Source organism: Trichechus manatus, unplaced genomic scaffold (assembly GCF_000243295.1).
Source record: "Trichechus manatus latirostris isolate Lorelei unplaced genomic scaffold, TriManLat1.0 scaffold00157, whole genome shotgun sequence".
Taxonomy (NCBI): Eukaryota; Metazoa; Chordata; class Mammalia; order Sirenia; family Trichechidae; genus Trichechus; species Trichechus manatus.
The window spans coordinates 5724450-5743227 of NW_004444093.1; the positions used below are offsets into that span (position 1 = coordinate 5724450).

Genomic DNA, 18778 nt, shown 5'->3' on the forward strand with positions numbered 1-18778 from the left:
GCAGTTCAGTGACATTGACTACGCTCTTCCAATTGTGCTGTTACTCTCACTTAAGATGAAGGCTTACAGAACAAAAGAGTTTCTCATTTAACAGTTACTACAAATGTTGCCCTATGACAATGGTTAACAATCTCAGAACACATCAACAATATCCTGGAAAGGAGAATTTTAATAGCCTTTTCAGATCATTGTGGATATTCTTCATTGAGCTAAACCAAACTTGTCAAGTAGTATTTTCTTAAAGGTTAGTTTCACTGTTGACTGTCAGTGAACTGTTTATAGTCAATTAAGTTAAAATCCACTGGCCTACCTTGCGCTCATACCCATGCAGGATTTTGTAACATCAGGTGCTGGTCATTTGTAAAACATAGGTCAGCGAGTTATGCAGACCTTCCAAATGTTGGCACATTTCATTATACAGTGTCACATTTGCTAAGATCCCCACCAATCTTATCGGAAAAGTTTTTAAGTGTTGCGCAGCTGTCAGGCTCCCAGTGGCAGATACAAGTTTTCCAAAATTTTTTAGTTGAAGCCAAGAAAACTATGGAGCGCAGTTCTACTCTGTAGCACCTGGGGTCACTATGAGTCGGAATTGACTCGAAGGCAGTGGGCTGGTTGGTTGGTTGGTTTTCCTTTAAGTGGCAGGCTCACTTTGTTTATTTTCAAAACAATGTCTGCCAGATATCTAAAGCTGAATAGCCACATTTTTGTCAGTCATTCTTTCAAGGAAAAATGAAACTCTATGAAAAAAAGAGACTAATTTGGCTCATAGCTCACGCCAGCACACTAGTTCTTTTCCTCGAGACAGCCTCGTACTTCAGAACGCAGCAGATGTCCTTCACACGCAATTCCAGTGGTGCCACACACTTTATTAAAAAGACTATGCTCAAAGGGAGGGTTTTAACAAAACTCCTTGGTTTTATTCCTTCGTTAAAGACGTCATTAAGTGGTGCTTCAGGGAAGAGCCCAGTGACCACTGATGCACTTGGCCACCGCAGCCTTGATTCATCCTAAGGCACCATTGCTTTTGCACCATCATGGCACATGTCCATACAATGAGAAACGCAAAGAGCATCTTGGGATGGTCTTGACCTTGGGGTCCACTGAAAGGGTCTCGGCATCTGTGGGCCACACTTTGAGAACTGCTGACCTCAGCGTTGTGCAATACTGTGGACTGAGTGTCTGAAAAAGACCTACGGGTCTCCTGCTGGGGTTCCTGAAGGGCAGCCGCCGGGCTCAGCTCTCTCTCTCTCCGTTCAGCTGACATTGGCGATCTGCTTGAGCAGTTGGTGGAGGAGATCACAGGCTCCTTGTCGGGCCCAGCCAAGGACTTCTACCAGCGGGAATTTGACTTCTTCAACAAGATCACCAATGTGTCGGCCATCATCAAGTAAGTGGCAGGGCTTTGAAATAGTCTTAGGATCTGCTCCTCTGGGCTAGCCAGTCCTGATCCAGGCTATGTGTTAGGTTAGGAATGCCTGGTCCCCTCCAGACCAGATAAATGAGAAATTCCAGGGTAGGCTGGTGTTCTGCTGAGCGGCAGGCTAAGAAAAGCCCTGCTGGGGTGATTCAGGTCTCGTGGAAGTACGGGAAATGCATGGCCAGGCTGTTTTCAGAAAGCATATCCTAGTTTCCTTCCTTATGTTGTCCCATGGTTTGAGACCCCTCTCCTTTCTCTGAGTTGTGAAGGATCCTAGTGGTATTAGGAAAACCAGATTTCCTTTGCAGACCCATCATCCTGGGCCCTCCATTCATGTGGCTCTGATGCCATCCTCGGGCGTCTGTGGAATTGTCCATTTGTATTGGATGGGGCCCGGGAGTCGTCAGCGATGGCCAGCACCTGGGGAGGCGTCCCGACCTATGAGCAGCAGGGGGACCCATTCTCACCAGGCACCTCATTCCCTGGGCTGCGCTCCAGCTTCTCTTACTAGGGCACCGCTTGTCCACCCCATGTCCCAGAGGCCTTCTCCTGGGTGGGACATTGAGTAGGTGACACTGGCAACCTGTAGCCCACAAAGAAAAAGGGGCAGAGGGAAGCAGCACTAACCAGGCGCCCAGCCCCAGGTCACATGGCACATACAATAGAGCTGGAATTTGAGTCCAAAGCTCTCTGACCTACAGCCACTGTCTGCCCCTCGCCGACATTACTCTGATAGCACATGTGCATCCCCAGCCTGAGACAGCAGAAGAAGCTGCCCTCTGGCCCCCAGGGAGCTGTATGGTCTTCTTGACGAGGAATGCAGAGTAGGGACTGTCAGGAACAAGGCCAGTGGGCCTTCCTAACTTTAACCAGGAATCGAGAAGTGGTGTGGGCACCACAGACGGGAGGCCTGGGAGACACCACTTCTGTCCTGTTCCTCAGGCCCTACCCTAAAGGAGATGAGAGAAAGAAGGCATGTCTGTCCGCGCTGTCTGAGGTGAAAGTACAGCCAGGTAAGCAGGGATGCTTCAAAGTGTCATGAGATCAGCCTCTTCCTGTGGGCAGGTGCGGAGTCTGCAGCCTGCCAGGGTAGCGCAGGGCAAGTGTGGGGGGTGTGGAGGCCGGCGGCCTGGCCAGCCTCACACGCTCAGGTCCTGGCAGCGCCTGTGCCTGGGCCTCTGCCCCAACCCCGTTCACTCCAGGCCTGCCTCTGGTGAGCTGGGGGCTGCTCAGCATCACCCTTTTACGTGCTACCTGCAGTTTTCTTGATGGCCAAGGCATTGCTCTTGCAGCTGTTATTTCAGAAGGGGGTCCCAAACTCCAGTGGAATAGGAGCAACGCAGGCCACACAGACGAGTGCAGAGGGGTGGGCCAGGGACAGCATGGGTGGGCCATGACCTCAAGTAGGAAGCTGCTCCTTGGCACCTGTCACTCGTTGCCTGGGGGCCTCTGAGCCCAGTGTGGTTGTGTCCTCCATGTTTCCATAAGAAGACAGGAATCCAGTGAGAGCTGCAGTGGGTAACAGGGAAGGGTGTTCAGATGAGTGGGGGCAGGGCAAGAGGCTCTGAGAGGGGCCGCCCCACCTCCGGTCTGTGGGAGGCCAACAGGCCTGGGGAATCCACTTGCTTTCGTCTTCAAGCTGTGGGCTGTGTGTCCTCTTTGGAGAAGCCATCCTCCCTAAGGCTGTGGTTCATTTGTTAGCATATCTGGGGATCACTTTAAAGGCCACCAGGGAGGAACACCTGTAAAGGCCATGGACTGAGCAGTCCCCAGTGCCTGCAGGCCAAAGCCCCTCGAGTGCAACCACTTCTGCGAGACAGGGTGTGTGGTGGCCAGTGTGTCATTCCCTGCCATCCCATGGGGCCCCTGTGACTCTGCTCTGTTCCCCCACACCAGGCTGCTACCTGCCCAGCAACCCTGAGGCCATTGTCCTGGACATTGACTACAAATCTGGGACCCCAATGCAGAGGTGCAGTGCCCCTTCTTCTGCGTCCTCATTCTTTGGGAGTTTTTCTTTGCTTTATTGCTTCCTCAACGTTCTTTCTTCCCCCCAGTGCGGCAAAGGCCCCGTACCTGGCCAAATTCAAGGTGAAGCGGTGTGGAGTGAGTGAGCTTGAGAAAGAAGGTCAGTGGGGAATTTCTGGGTTTATCTGGGGCCTAAATGTGTTCCCTTGCTCATGCCAGTTTTCTTGTTCATGCTAGTTTATCACCATCTCCCCAGAAAAGGTGATATTCATCCGTCTAAGTGGGTGCTCACTCAGGCTTCCATTCTGAGACCCACCACTCACTTGGGATGCTCTGAGCTCATGTGCAGACACAGATGTGCCTGCCCCCATATCTGCCCCCAAACATGCCCAGCCAGAAAGTCCAGGGGGAACCTTCTTGAGCCTGAGTGGCCTGAGGATCTTGGGGGTTGGCCAGCTGTGCAGTGAGGCTCTGGCCAGTGCAGGTGGGCCTGCCGCACCTTCCCCTCACTTTGGCCCCCAAGTCCTCTCCGCATCCCCCTTGTTTGCAGACACACTCATCCTGACCCCAACACATAGTGCACATCACTGACCCTGGGCACACCTGGGTCCCTCCCTCGGAGGAAAACGAGCTCTATTTTCAGTTCTGTTTAAGCCTAAATGTTGTTAGAACACCCGGCCTTGGGATTCCTCCGCTGACCCAGGACGTTTCCCGGACCCCAGTGGGCCCCTTCCTGGCACCGTCTGGGGTTTTACAGAGACAACCCCCAGGGGTCCCAGGGTTTCTTCCAGGCACTGAGCAGGGCTGGCCTGCACCCTCGGGGTTCTCGTCGGGTAACAGGAACCTGCCTTCCTGCCCTGCCCAGGGCTGCGGTGTGGCTCCGACTCTGACGAGAGTGGCACGCAGGAGGCTGACGCCCAGAAGATCTCCTGGCAGGCTGCCATCTTCAAAGTTGGGGACGACTGCAGACAGGTAAAGGACCAGGCCCAGGGGAGCCCGCATCCACGCTCAGGGTGCAGGCTGGGGGCCAGGCCTGCCCCCCTCCAAGGCTCTCAGCACGTTCAGAGTTGACCAACAGTGTTTGCTTCTTTCATTCAGCCAGCTTGGGTGCCGCGGAGTCAATTAGGGCTCTAGAAAACCTAGACCTGTCTCCTTCCAGCCCCTCACTGGCTGCCCTGAGGGAGCTGCCCAAGGGGAAGCAGCTGGTCCTGACTTACATGTCCATGGGGGTGGGCAGGTGGGGCAGGGTTCTGCCAGCCAGAGGACATGATGAGCGGCTGACAGCGCCTGTCCCGTCGGCTCCCAGGACATGCTGGCCCTGCAGATCATCGACCTCTTCAAGAACATCTTCCAGCTGGTTGGCCTGGACCTCTTTGTGTTTCCCTACCGGGTGGTAGCCACTGCCCCTGGGGTAAGTGCCCTATCTGGAGCCCAACTGGCCCCTGCACCGCCTCAGCCTAAGAGCTGCCCTCTAGCCCCTGAGCAGCCTCAGCACCGGCTCCTTCCTCTTCAGTGTGGGGTGATCGAGTGTATCCCCGACTGCACCTCGAGAGACCAGCTGGGCCGCCAGACGGACTTCGGCATGTATGACTACTTCACACGCCAGTATGGAGACGAGTCCACCTTAGCCTTCCAGCAGGTACCCGGAGCAGCCCCAGATCTGGGGCATTCGCACACTCCTCCCTCTCTTGCCTTTCTGAGGCCTCGGGTAGAACGAAGCCCCACCACAGCCTTTCTTGGGACTTAGAGGAGCCCAGCACAGGCCAGACTCCCCAGAGGAAAGAAAGCTAAATTCCAGGTGTGGGAGGTCAGTGTCCCAGGCTTGCTCTCGGAGGGCCCCCGTGATGCCCACGGCTTTCTGCACAGGCCCGCTACAACTTTATCCGGAGCATGGCCGCCTACAGCCTCCTGCTGTTCCTGCTGCAGATCAAAGACAGGCACAACGGCAACATCATGCTGGACAAGAAGGGCCACATCATCCACATCGGTCAGCCGGCCTTGGCACCCACCCTCCTTTCCTCCCTCCCCAGGGCCCCAGGAGGAGGGTGGTGACCCCACTCCTTGGCAGGCATGCCCAGGGCCACGGCTAGGAGAGTTAGATCAGGGTCTGAGTCCAGGGCTGAGGCCTTCCAGCTGTGGAGATTAGCTCAGCCATGCACCGGGAGGCTGGGGGCACTGAGCGGAGCTCCGGGAGGTGCAGGCAGACCAGGCATGTCTGGCACAGTGCTAGCTCGTCTCTACAGTAGCCTGTGGCCTCCTCTCCCTCTCTTCCTCTCATCCCTCATCCACAAGAAAGCATAGCCCTATGGCCCTGCTCACAGGTGTGATGGGAGCTGGTGCTCCTCAGAGCAGACCACCTGCCTGCACAGCAATGTGCTCCCACATTTCTGGCAGGGACCCATCAGTAACAAATTGCTTTGGGGCTTTTCCAGACTTTGGCTTCATGTTTGAAAGCTCACCGGGTGGCAACCTGGGCTGGGAGCCGGACATCAAGCTGACAGAGGAGATGGTGATGATCATGGGGGGCAAGATGGAGGCCACGCCCTTCAAGTGGTTTATGGAGATGTGTGTCCGTGGCTACCTGGCGGTGAGGTGAGCCCTGGGCTGAGGGGTGACTAGGCATCTGGGCACTGGGTGAAAGCGTGGACTTCCCAGGTGGGGCAGGCTCCCCGGGTCGGGGACAAGGGGGCGAGTAGTAGGCAGGTCAGCACCAGTCCAAGTGCCAGCATCTGGAAGCCTGTCTCGGTGACCCTTGAAGGCCCTGTGGAGTGGCTTTCTTGGGACCCTTCGTGGATGAAGGGACTGAGGTGCAGAGAAAATAAAGGAGGCACTAGAGGCCACACACCTGGTGGCCAGGTATGCTGGGCCTGGCTTCCTGCTGCCTCTGCCCCATGCCAGTGACGGCTCCTGCAGTCTCCTGCAGCTTCCCCTCTTCCTGCCGATGCCCTCAGCCTTGGGCCCATCTTCTGTGCATCTGCCATCAAATGCTGAGTGTGTGCTACTCCAGGCTGCCCACCAGAGATGGTCATTGTCCCAGGTTCACACCGAGGATCACTTGACCCAGGTTACACAGCACACCGTGGTGACATCTGGACTCCCACCTGGGAATCTGTCCAGAGCCTGCATCACTGTGTGCATGCAACACTGCACAGCAAAAAAGTGAGGGCCAGGCTGGTGTGCATGGAGCATCTGTGCTTCCTCGGGCCTTGCCTTCACTGAGGTGGGCCACTCAGCCAGCAACTGGTAGGCCTCTGCGCTCAGGGCTTGCTGGCTGGCTGGGGCACGCCTGGTGTGCAGGGGCCCTGGGGGCCACAGATCTGGTGTGAAGAGGGCTGCTGTAGAACCAGGGCATGCAGGAGCCCAGCCATGCACTGGGTTGTGGGCAGCAGCCAGCTGCAGACTGAGGGCAGAGCGAGGCCCCGCCACCTGCTCAAGCTACCCTGCCCACCTCCCACCCTCATCTCTTTCCAGGCCCTACATGGATGCAGTTGTCTCCCTGGTCACTCTCATGTTAGACACAGGCCTGCCCTGTTTCCGAGGCCAGACAATCAAGCTCTTGAAGTAAGTCCTTGGCTGACACGCAGGCCATTGAGAGACAGTTGTCCATTAGCTGCAGTGCCACTCGAGATTAGCAGCCTCTTAAGTGCTTGTAGCTATCATCACTATCTAGGCTGAGTGAACTCCTTGAAGCCCCAAAGACTTTCAGGGATTCCCCTAGAGCAGACAGGGCACTAGGTCACACAGGGTCACCAGACCACGTTGGTGAGATGACCCGGCCCCTGGGCAAGACGTGGGCAGCAAACCATGTTTGTGAGGTGCCCCGGCCTTGGCCAGCCATACCAAGAACATGCCAGGAGTCCCTGCTCTGTATTTCTCCAGGTGCATGGCACCTGGCCCTGCCCAGCTTCGTCCACCCCTTGGGTGAGACTTATTCTGGCCCCGAGTACATGCTGGGAGGGAACAGGGCCCTTTAGAGCCAGCTGGGAACACTGTCTCCACAACAGGCCTGGCTGGGCCCTCACAACACTGTCTCCCAACCCTGACCCAGGGATCTGAGGGAGCCTCAGCTAACAAGTTCTCACAAATTCTAAACCCCAGCCCCCAAGTAAGATGACCATCACAGTGGGGATGGTCGGCCACCTCACAGACCTGGCCCCGGCCCCCAGGTGCTGACTGGGTCCTCCCTCACAGGCACAGGTTCAGTCCCAACATGACAGAGCGAGAGGCTGCAAATTTCATCATGAAGATCATTCAGAACTGCTTCCTCAGCAACAGGTGAGTCCCCCACCTGCTGTCCTGCCTGCATCCACCCACTGAGGACTTGTGCTGTGCCGGCCCTCGTCCAGGGGACAAGGGTGTCGTGGAGCTGTTACTCTGGGGCCACCCCCATAAGTGTGACCAGTCAGGGAGTGGCGTCCCTGGAGGGAGTCTCTTGGAGCAACTGGTTCAGAGTGACAGGCGCTGGTTCAAGGGGCAGGGGCCTGAGGGAGGTCAGGCAAACCTGTGGGGTGGGACTGACCAGCGAGAGCCAGGAGCAGAGTGAGTTCAGAGAGGCAACAGGACCCGAGGCCGAGGCAGCTCTGGCTTCACGTTAGGCCAGAGGGGAGGCTTTGAAGTCAGGTCTTCCACTCCTCTTTTGTGTACCACCCCAGCTGCCGAGCAAAGAGTGGTGAAGGTGGAGGCTGTGAGAAGGGTTGGTGCAGGTTTTGAAGGCAGAGCCCATAGGACTAACTGATGGGCTGTGAGGTTAGAGAAGGGAGTCAGAGATGGCTTTGGGATGTGTGGCAGGAACAACCGGATAAATGAGATTCTAGTGGATGGGGTGAAGGAGATGGAGTTCGGATTAAGATGCTGATGAGGCGTCTGCATAGAGAGGCATCTAAAGATGCTGGGGGTCTGGGGGAGGCCATCTAGCTGTGGGACCCTCGACATCGAGATTCAGGAGGAGGGGGGCATGGAGGCAGGTGCCAGGAGCCAGGGACCTGCCGGATGATGCATCAGGGGACCAAGAACTGACCCTGGGTAGTCCCTCACAAGGGTGGGAGTGGGTACAGGGGGAGATGGTGATGACTTGAAAATAGGAGCACAGACAGAGTTTTCATGGCAAAGCAAGAGTGGGATAGCTCAAGGCAGATGTGGGTGGTGGAGTGCTGACTGGGCACCTGGGCAGAGCAGAGTTGCTAGAACGCCACCTCTCAGTGGACAAGAGGGTTTGGGGGAAGGAGGATGAGGAAGATGTCCTGATTGCCTCTGTCTTGTCAGTGCAGTAAGAAAGAGGAACATCTGCTGAGTGTGAGGAGGGGGCTGAGGGAGAACATCCAGGGAAGAGGAGGGGATCGGCTTCTGTGCATCCACACTTGCAGGGAGCAGGGGTGACTCCAGGGTACACTTTGGCTGGATGTGGAGCAGCCGTGGAGGCTGGGAGGGTGGAGGGACCCAGACCAGGCTTCCTCACAGCCCCCCTCTGCTCTCTTGGCCTTTCAGGAGCCGGACCTATGACATAATCCAATACTATCAGAATGACATCCCGTACTGAGCATAGCGCCATCTGCCTTCCTGCACGCTACAGCCAGCGCGCTCGGGTAGCTCTGTGTGTGTGCGTACGCTCATGCAGTCCCTTCCTGCAGCCATGAGCCATGTGGTCTCTTGGACAAGCCTTCCAACTCTGGGCTGCTGCGCAGGAGACGCACACCTGGTGGGCAGAGCCATAGGCGGCCTGCCTCCACCCAGTGGATTTTTTACAAGAGAAGACCCATACCTTCAGAGCTTGGCAATCTGGTCTTCCCTTACGTGTGACATGTGTAGTGTTGCTTTGGTGACGTTGTAAAAATGAAAGTTGTCTGATGGCACTGTCTGCATTGGTGTGAATACTTTGTTTGCACTGGACACATTCCTACCTGTCTTATTTCGTTGGTACCTGAAGTATTTTTGTGCACGTGTAAAAAAAAAATTATATCCAACTTGGACAAAATAAAAACTCTAAAAACTCTAAAAAGTTCCTGAGGTTTAATGTCAAATATTAAGTCCGCGTTCAGCTAAGGGGTGAGACTGGGAGGGGGCAGGCCCTGTGCTGCCTTCTCGCTCTAACCCAGTATTGTTGGTTCTTATGGGAGCCTTTCAGCCTGGGCTTGCTTGCACATCATTTCCTCTCCAAAGGACCTTCCATCTGGGATCCTGTAACCACACAGCCTACACTACAGGGTAGGGCTGTCCACCTCTGTTAATAATAGATAAGGAAGGTCAAACAACACCTGTGGGTGGGGTGGGGGAGGTTGACCAGGGGCACTGATTATGGCTCAACAGACTTGAGCATCACATGAACAGACTCACTACAGCACAGATGTACAAAAATAACTTTATTTTCCCAAACTGACTTCTTCGCCTTGAAGCTGTCCCACGATGGCCTCTTTTCCACAGAGGCTTGTTCCATGTCTGCTTCTGCTCTAACCCTCCACTGCCTTCACCAGCCCATCTCCACCGGGGATACCCCACGCCAAACAATTGTGTCTGTTCCCCTGGGGTCTGCCTCTAGTTCATTTTCAAGTGCTCCGCTCTGGGGCTTCAGAACCTTTGCATCACAAGCACAAACCCTCTACTCCCAACCCCGAATGGCCCTGTTATTTTAAACAAACAAAAAAAAACACTACATAGAACATCTAGAAATAAGTCATCGAAATTAAAAAAGCAGCATATGAGTTGAGTAGCAGATATGACATAGGTAAAGAGAAAACTGATTGATTTGAAAGAACAAAGGAGGTTACCACAAATGAGGCATAAAGATATAAAGAGAAGAAAGGCTGAATGAGAAACTCCAATCTACATCTAACAAATTTCAAGAATTGATGCAAAACCCCAATACTCAGGTTCAGGAGACGCATTTGAGTCCTGAGCAATATAAATAAAAAGTCAATATGTAAGTTAGAATAAATTTTTCAAAATATTTTTTAAAAAAGGGAAGGAAAGAAAGAATAATAAGTAAAGATAAGACAGAAAAAACAGTAAAATAGTAAACTTTATCCATATCAATTATGTTGAACATCAATAGACTAAACACTCCCATTAAAAGGCAGATATTGTACACATGGATTAAAAAAGGCAAGACCCAATGATATACTGACTAGAAGAGATGCACTTTAAAGTAAACAGGTGGAAGAAAGATTTGCCTTCCATAATCATAATGAATGTATATGAAACAAAATATAACAATTAAAGGGAAAAATAACTCCACAACCACAGTTGGAGACTTTAACACCCCTCTTTCAGCAATTGATGAAGCAACTAGCAAGGTCAATATATAAAAGTTGTGGTGGAGGATGTCAGCAAAGTGGAGGAGAAGGCAACTCCAGACTCCTGTCCCTCCACAGAAATAATAAACTGTCAGAACCAACTTTATCAGAACTCTGGAAAACAGTCAGATTTACAGCAACCAAGCGAGTGCTGAATCAAGAAAAAGGCAACTTAAAAATGGTAGGAAAGCTTTGTGGCATCTTTACTTGCCCTTATCCCACTCCCCAGCTCAGTGGCACTCTTGAAGATGGCAGTCCACATTCCCAATGTAGGACCGTGATTCCAGAGGAGGCAGAGACGACCTTATTTGCAAATTATTGTGTTCTAACCTGTCTGGGGGACTACTTGAAGGACTGATGCAAGGTGCTTGTCTCTGTTTTGCCTAACTCAGAACCGACCCAGGGCAGAAAAACTGTAGGCTTCGCTCAGAAACACTGTAAGGCCATCAGAAAGCCATCAGCTGCCTAGGGGCATACAGTAGATTGCCTAAAGACAGGGAGGAAAAGCCAGAGAGATTCTTTGGGAAATCAGGGCATTCAAAAGTGCTCATGTATACTGGTGAATAGAAAGCCACATGCATGCCCATGCCCAGGATAGGATGCGTGTTCAGAAAAGGTCTAAGAAGACTCTAATACTGGTTGATCTATAGGCTTAGTGCAAGCAGGAAGTAAAGGCTGAGGCAAAATTGTAAACAGCTTTTCATGGATTGAATTGTGTCCCCCCAGGATATGTGTCAACTTGGCTAGGCCATGATTCCCAGTATTGTGTGGTTTTCTTCCATTTTGTGATCTGATGTAATTGTCGTACGTGTTGTAAATCATAATCTCTGCCTGTGGTTAATGAGGTAAGATTAGGTTATGTTAAAGAGGATTAGGGTGGGATGCAACACCCTTACTCAGGTCACAACCCTGATCTCATGTAAGGGGAGTTTCCCTGGGGTATAGCCTGCCTCACCTTTTATCTTACAAGAGGTAAAAGAAGAGGGAAGGAAGCAGAGAGAGGGGGGCTTCCTACCACCAAGAAAGAACCAGGAGCAGAGCACGTCCTTTGGACCCAGGATCCCTGTGCTGAGAAAATCCTAGACACAAAGGAAGATTGATGACAAGGACCTTCCCCCAGGGCCAACAGAGAAAGCCTTCCCCTGGAGCTGGCATCCTGAATTCAGATGTCTAGCGTCCTAAACTGTGAGAGAATAAATTTCTGTTTGTTAAAACTATCCACTTGTGGTATTTTTGTTATAGCAGCAATAGATAAGTAAGACATAGCCTAACTGTTAAAGGAGTGTCCCAGCACAGAGCCAATTTACAAAGACTGGGAGAGATTTTTTTTGGAGGGGGCTTAATTTCCTGGCATTCAAGAAATCTCCGGCTAAACACAAGCTAAGCCTTCGATAATAACAGAAAATCCTGGAGAAGGGGGAGAATCTGATTTCCAAAATTACCACATTATAATATTTGAATGCCCAGTTTTCAACAAAAAATCACAAAGCATACAAAGAAACAAGAAAGTATGGCCCATCCAAAAGAAAAAAAGAAACCATATCTGAGGAAGCCCAGACGTTAACTTACTAAACAAAGACTTTAAATCAACTGTCTTAAATATGCACAAAGAGCCAAATGGAACCATAGGTAGAGAACTAAAGCCAGGAAAACAGTGTATCAACAAAATTAGAATACCAATAAAGAGACAGACATTAGTAAAAGGAACCAAATAAAAATTCTGGAACTGAAAAGTATACTAGAGGGGTTCAAAAGCAGATGTGAGTAGACAGAAGAAAGAATCAAGGATCTTGACAATAGGACAGTTGAAGTTATCCAGACTGTGGAGCAGAAAGAAAAAAGAATGAGGAAAAGTGAACAGAGCCTGTGGGACACCATCAAGCCGACCAACATAGGCATTATGGGAGTCCCAGAAGGAAAAGGGAGCAAGAAAGGGTCAGAAAGAATATTTGAAGAAATCATAGCCCAAAACTTCCAAAATATGATGAAAGACACAAATCTACACATAGAAGCTCAGTGAACTCCAAGCAGGATAAACTCAAAAGAGATCAACACCAAGACATATTATATTCAAATTGTCAAAACTCAAAGAGAATCTTGAAAGCAGCAAGAGAACTAACTCATCATGTACAAGGAATCCTCAATAAGATAAATACTTGATTTCTCATCAGAAACCATGGAGGCCAAAAAGCAGCAAGAGGCACCTTTAAAGTGTTGAAAGAAAAAATTGTCAACCAACAATTCTATATCCAGCAAAACTATCCTTCAGTAATGAAATTAAGATATTCTCAGAGAAACAAAAGCTAAGGGAGTTTGTTACTAATAGACTCATCCTACAAGAAATGCTAAAAGAAGTGCTTCAGGCTGAAATGAAAGGAACTAGACAGTAACTCAAAGCCATATAAAGAAATAAACAATACTGGTAAAAAGTAGCTCCAAAGGTAAATATGAAAGCCAGTATTATTGTACTTTAGTTTGTAATTCCCCTTTTTTCTCTGTATGATTTAAAGACAAATGCATAAAACAATAATTATAAATTTATGTTAATGGGCTCATATGTATAAAGATGTAATCCGTAACAATAAAAATGTTAAGGACAGAAATAATAGGAGCAGAGTGTTTTCATGTTATTGAAACAAGGTTGTTATACGATGGTAAGTATAATCCCAAAGATAACCATTAAGAAAATAAAAAATATATACAGAAAAAACATATACTATATAGTATACAGTAGGCCCTCTGTATCCATGAGTTCTGCATCTGCATATTCAGCCAACTGTGGATTGAAAATATTCAAAAAAGAAAAAGTTCTAAAAAGCAAAATGTGAAGATGCCACGCGCCGAGCACTACGCTGAATCCACGCAAATGAAATGACGTGTAGGCATACCCTGCTGTAGCCTCCCTCCATTTGACAGATCCTGTTTCCAGCACTCATTGTTTGAGCTTTGCAAAGTCTGAGAAAGCATTAAGTGTTAAGTGTAAGCATTAACTATTTACATAGCATTTCCATTGTATTAGGTATTATAAGTAATCTAGAGATGATTTAAAGTATACAGGAGGATGTATGTAGGTTATATGCAAATACTAAACCAAACCCATTGCCCTTGAGTTGATTCTGATGCAAATACTATGCCATTTTATATAAGGGACTTGAGCATCCATGGATTTTGGTATCCGGGGGGTCCTGGAACCAATCCTCCTCCAGATACTGAGGGATGACTCTACTACAAAAAATCAACTAAATATAAAAAAGCTATAAAGGAGGAACTGAGGCACAAAAAGCATAAAAAATATACAGGAAAAAATAGCTAAATGGCAGAAATATTTATCATTAATTCCTTTAAATGTAAATGGACCAAACTCTCCAATTTAAAAGGCAGAGATTGGAATAGGTTTTTTTTTTTAATCCATCTATATGCTATTCTGTTGCACGTAGGGTCACTATGAGTCAGAACAAACTCGACAACACCTGACAACAACAACAACATGCTACCCACAAGAGGCTCACCCTAGATAAAAAGACACAAAGGGCAGAATAGATATTTCATGCAAATAGTAACCAAAAGTGAGCTGGAGTGGCCAAGCTAATATCAGACAAAATAGATTTTAAGTGAGAAAAGGTCATAAGAGACAAAGAAGGACATATTGATGAGTCAATCCATCAAGAAGATAAAACAATTATAAACATATACACAGATTACAACAAAGCCCCAAAATATATGTAGCAAAAACCAATAGAACTGAAGTGAGAAATACAATTGTACAGTAATAGTTGGAGACATCAATATCCTACTTTCAGTAATTAATAGAGCAATCAGAGAAGATCAATAAGGAGACAGAGGACTTGAACAACCTGTAAACCAACTAAACCTAACATATATGTTGAACACTCCACCAAACAACAGCAAAATACACTTCTTCTCAACGTACATGGAACATTCTCTAGTATAGACAGAATTTACAGAAATTAAAAGGATCATAGGAGAATACTATGAACAACTTATACCAACAAGTTGGATAAGCTAGATGAAATGGACAAATTCCTAGAAACACAAACTACCAAAATGACTCAAATAGAAAATCTGAATAGACCTATAATGTAAGGAGATTGAACCAGTAATCAAAAATCTCCAAAGTCAAGGACCAGATGATTTCACTGGTGAATTCTACCAAAAATTTAAAGAAAAATTAATACCATCCTTTTCAAACTCTTCCAAAAAACTAAAGAGAGGGGAACACTTCCTAACTCATTCTATGAGGCCAGCATTAACCTGATAATGAGGCCAGACAAAGATACAAGAAAACTACAGACCAATATGCCTTATGAATACAGATGCAAAAATCCTCAACAAAATACTACCAAACTCAATCCAGCAGCATACTAAAAGGATTATACACCATGACCAAATGAGATTTATTTCAAAAGTGGTTCAACATACGAAAATCAATCAATGTTATACACCACATTAATGGAATAAAGGAAAAACCCACATGATCATTCTCAATTGATGCAGAAAAGCATTTACAAAGTCCAACTCCCTAACATGATAGTTAATGGTAAAGACTGAAAGCTTTTCCCGTAAGATCAAGAACAAGACAAGGATGCCTGCTTTCACCACTTTTATTCAACATAGTACTGGAAATTCCATCCAGAGCAATCGGGGACAGAGAGATAGGTTAATCCAAATTGGAACAAGAAGAAGTAAAACTATATCTGTAGATGACAATCTGATATGTAGAAAACCCTGAATACATACACACACACACAGTTAGAGCTAATAAGTGAATTCAGCAAAGTTGCAGTATACAAAATCAACACACAAAAATCTGTATACACTAGCAATGAACAATCCAAAAAGGTAATGGAAAAAAAAATTCCGTTTACAACAGCATCAAAGAGAATAAAATACTTAGGAATAAATTAAACCAGGGAGGCCCAAAGCTTGTACATTGAGAACTACAAGATAACACACACGGAGAGGATCTGAATAACCAAAGATAGGCTCAGGATTCACGAACTCCGGGGAGAAAGCCCACCGGCCAGCAGCCCCCCCAGGACTCTCAGGCTCACTAGCATTCACTAGCGGAGGCAGAGGGAGTGTAGTCTAAGATGTGAACACACGGCAGAGTTTGGGGGTGTGTAGCAGGCGGAGCTGCAGAAGGACCCCTTCGAGTGAGCCAGCCCAAGACGGCACCCACTGCCCAAGCTAGCGGCCCTGGTGGGGGCGTCGCCCTCACTCCGCCGACGTCTTTGCCCCCCAGCCCCGGCGCCACTCCCCCTAGTCATCTCCACCCCTCCCCCAAGTGTTGCCCTACTCTCCGGCGCCCCACAGACCACGCGGAGACCGAGTGCAGGAGGCCGCGGCCAGGCTTGATGCCCTAGGTGGGTAGCAGCCCTCGCGGGCGCAGCCGGAGCAGCGGGGACAGCGTGTAACGCAGGCGGCGGAGCGCGACGGCCGGGCCGAGGCACGGAAGTCCACGGCGGAGCGCAGCCGTGTTCACTAGCACCAGGTAGAGAAGCGGCAGCGCCAGGTAGCCGAGCGGGAGCAGCAGCAGCGTCTGCAGCGCGTCCAGCGCCCACAGCCTGCGGACGGACGGCGGGTGGCGGCGGCTGCGCCGCCCGGGGAGGCCGACCCGCGCGCCCGCCCGCCCCACTCACCCGATGCCCGCGGCGCCGAACAACCGCGTTTCCTGCAGGGAGAGGGAGCCGGCGTCCAGCTCGGCGCCCGGGTGGCCAGGGCTCCGGGAGCCGGGAGGGGCCCGGGCTTCGTGGGGGCGAGGAGTGTGGGAACTGACCCCAAAGAGGAGCCAGGAAGGGGTGCGGCGTCCGCAGGCGGGAGTCTCTCGTGGGCGGTGGGTGCCCCATGGGGACGGGTTCCCCGGGGGCAGTGGGTCCCCCGTGGGCAGTGGAGTCCCTGTGGGTTTGGGTACCCCGTGGGCGGTGGATCTCCCCTGGGGCTGGTCCCGATCCACCCCACCCCGCCCAGGCCCTCCCTCACACAGTCCGCCTTGGCCACCTCCTCCATGAGAGAGCCCACGCTGTCCTGTGCGGGGTGGGGCTGCGAGTCCCACCTGCGGGGAATGGGGCCCAGGTCGGCGCTCTGCCCTGGCCGACGGCTGTCCCGACGCATCCCACGGTCCTAACCCCCTTACGGTTCCGGGCCGCCCCGAGAGGCGTCCAGTGCAGCCGCCGCCTCCATCACCTTCCCCTGCAGCTCCTGGAGGGTTGGGGGTTGAGGCCTCAGCGCTGGAGGAGGAGCGGGCAGGAGAGGCCGCCATGGAGTCAGAGATGAGCGGCTCGCGGCGCGGAGGGGGCGGGGCACCTGCAGAACTCCGGTCTGTTCCTGGAAGCTCGCCCAGGCCTCCTCCGTCTGCCTCGCGCCCTAGGGTGCGGTAGTCAAATCAGTCTCCGCGGACACACCCCTCCCAGCCCCAGTATCTGCCAGGACCCCAGCCACACCCGACGCCGACGCCGACCCCTCCCCCAGGCCCCCGCTCCGCCCTCACCTGTCGCAGGCCCTCTGCCTGCACCGCGTGCTTGGCCTCCACCAGCTCCAGCTGTTTCTTCCGGAGGAGCCAAGAGATGTCAAGAGCCGGGCAAGCCCACGTCCCGCCCCAGAGCCTCATGGACCCACCCCCGCCTTCACTTCGCCCCGCCCCTACCCTGCGAGTCCTGGTCCCGCCTCCGCTTCGTCCCAGCCCTTAGGGCTCCGCCCCCACCTCTGCTTAGCCCCACCCCTGCCCGCAGGGCCCCGCCTCACTTCGCCCCGCCTCCCTCAGGCCCCGCCCAGCACCTGCTGCGCCACCAGCTGGGTCCCGATTTGCTGCTCCGCGCGCTGCTGACTCAGCTGTTCCCCTCCGTAGTAGAAGAGCTGGGGACGAGGCTCATAAGGGCAGGGTTTGCGGGGCTAATAGGGGCGGGGCGGGACGGGGCATGGACAAAGCAGGAATTCCCGTGGAGGCAAGACGGAAGAATCCCTGGCGCGTACCTGACTTGACAGCTCCTCCCACTGCTCTTGCAGCTGCCGGTTGTGTAGCTCCTATGGACAGGGTCGAGGGGGCTTTCCGGGCCTCTCCGCGGCACTACTCCTGTGCTGCCCCTACATCGGGCCCTGTTCCCAGACTTGGCCCAGCTCCTACTCCAGATCTGCCTTCGCACTACCCAGGCACCTGCCGGCCCCGCCCCTCCGGCCCCGGCCCCTCTGCCGGCCCTGCCGCCGCACCACCCAGGGCTCGCTCCTTTGCCCACCCCGGTCCCGCCCCGCACCAGTTCCCGCTTGTGCCGCTCCGCAGCCTCCAGCAGCCCGCCCGCCCGCTCCGCGCGCTCTCGTGCCGCCTCGTGCGCCTCTCCTCGCAGGGCCCGAGCTGTCTGGCTGCGCTTCCGTTGCAGGCTGCAGAGAAGACACTGAGGCTGGTGCAGCCCACCGGGTCCTGCGCCCTGCCCTCTCCCGGCTCCCGCGCCCCTCCTGTCCGTCCCCGCGTCCCGCACCTGCGCTCGCGGTCGCGCAAGTCCTGCAGGCGCCCGGTGAGGGTTTCACTCTCGGCCTCTAGCCCACGCACCAGCTCCTCCAGCTCTTGGTTCCTCAGGCGCCCGTCGCGGTTGTCCTTCTGCAACTGCAGCAGCAGCTCCTGCGTCTCTGCCATGGCCCCGGGTCTGTCGTCAACCACTCTGGCCTAACCCCGGCCCCCCGCGTCGGCGTCACAAAGGGCAGCCCCCGCCCCCCCAACCCCGAGTGCGAGGGTCCACAGTGTCACCGTGCCGTCCATCGGACACCAATACCTGACGCAGGCAGGTTGAGGCCAGTGGGCTTCCCCCACGCTGCAGACGGCACTCGCGGACTGACAACACCTGTCTTTAGGAAGAGACTTGGAAATGTATATCAAGATCTACAAATCATATCTTTTGACCCAACTGTCCCACTCCTGGAAATTTATCCGGGGGAAAAAAAATTTTTTTAAATCCTATGTATTAAATTATTCATTGACGCTTTTAGCTACAATCGCCACAAAAAAGGAAACAATTGTAAATATTTGAATATTATGTGTCATTAAATAGAAATATCATCTTATGAAAAAAGTAGAATATTACCATATGTGCTAAATGGA

At 51.8% G+C, this 18778-nt stretch overlaps 2 protein-coding genes across 2 annotated transcripts in view; one reads left to right on the forward strand and one right to left on the reverse strand.

The window, feature by feature from the left end:
* Positions 1-9422, forward strand: part of PI4KA (phosphatidylinositol 4-kinase alpha) — a 158134-nt gene extending 148712 nt beyond the window's left edge. The window contains exons 44-55 of the mRNA XM_004386190.3: positions 1261-1390; positions 2363-2433; positions 3317-3389; positions 3475-3545; positions 4251-4357; positions 4692-4796; positions 4899-5024; positions 5252-5372; positions 5818-5977; positions 6857-6946; positions 7577-7660; positions 8870-9422. Coding sequence (XP_004386247.1) covers positions 1261-1390; positions 2363-2433; positions 3317-3389; positions 3475-3545; positions 4251-4357; positions 4692-4796; positions 4899-5024; positions 5252-5372; positions 5818-5977; positions 6857-6946; positions 7577-7660; positions 8870-8921 — 1190 coding nt within the window. The 3' untranslated portion in view covers positions 8922-9422. The remainder of the gene's footprint in view (positions 1-1260; positions 1391-2362; positions 2434-3316; positions 3390-3474; positions 3546-4250; positions 4358-4691; positions 4797-4898; positions 5025-5251; positions 5373-5817; positions 5978-6856; positions 6947-7576; positions 7661-8869) is intronic.
* Positions 9423-16051: 6629 nt separating this feature from the next.
* TMEM191C (transmembrane protein 191C) lies at positions 16052-18316 on the reverse strand. The gene is given in 10 exon segments (XM_012558341.1): positions 16052-16256; positions 16323-16363; positions 16672-16744; positions 16826-16890; positions 16996-17055; positions 17180-17236; positions 17467-17544; positions 17662-17712; positions 17940-18063; positions 18162-18316. Coding segments are annotated over 10 exon segments (909 nt in total).
* Between the last annotated feature and the right edge of the window lie 462 nt (positions 18317-18778).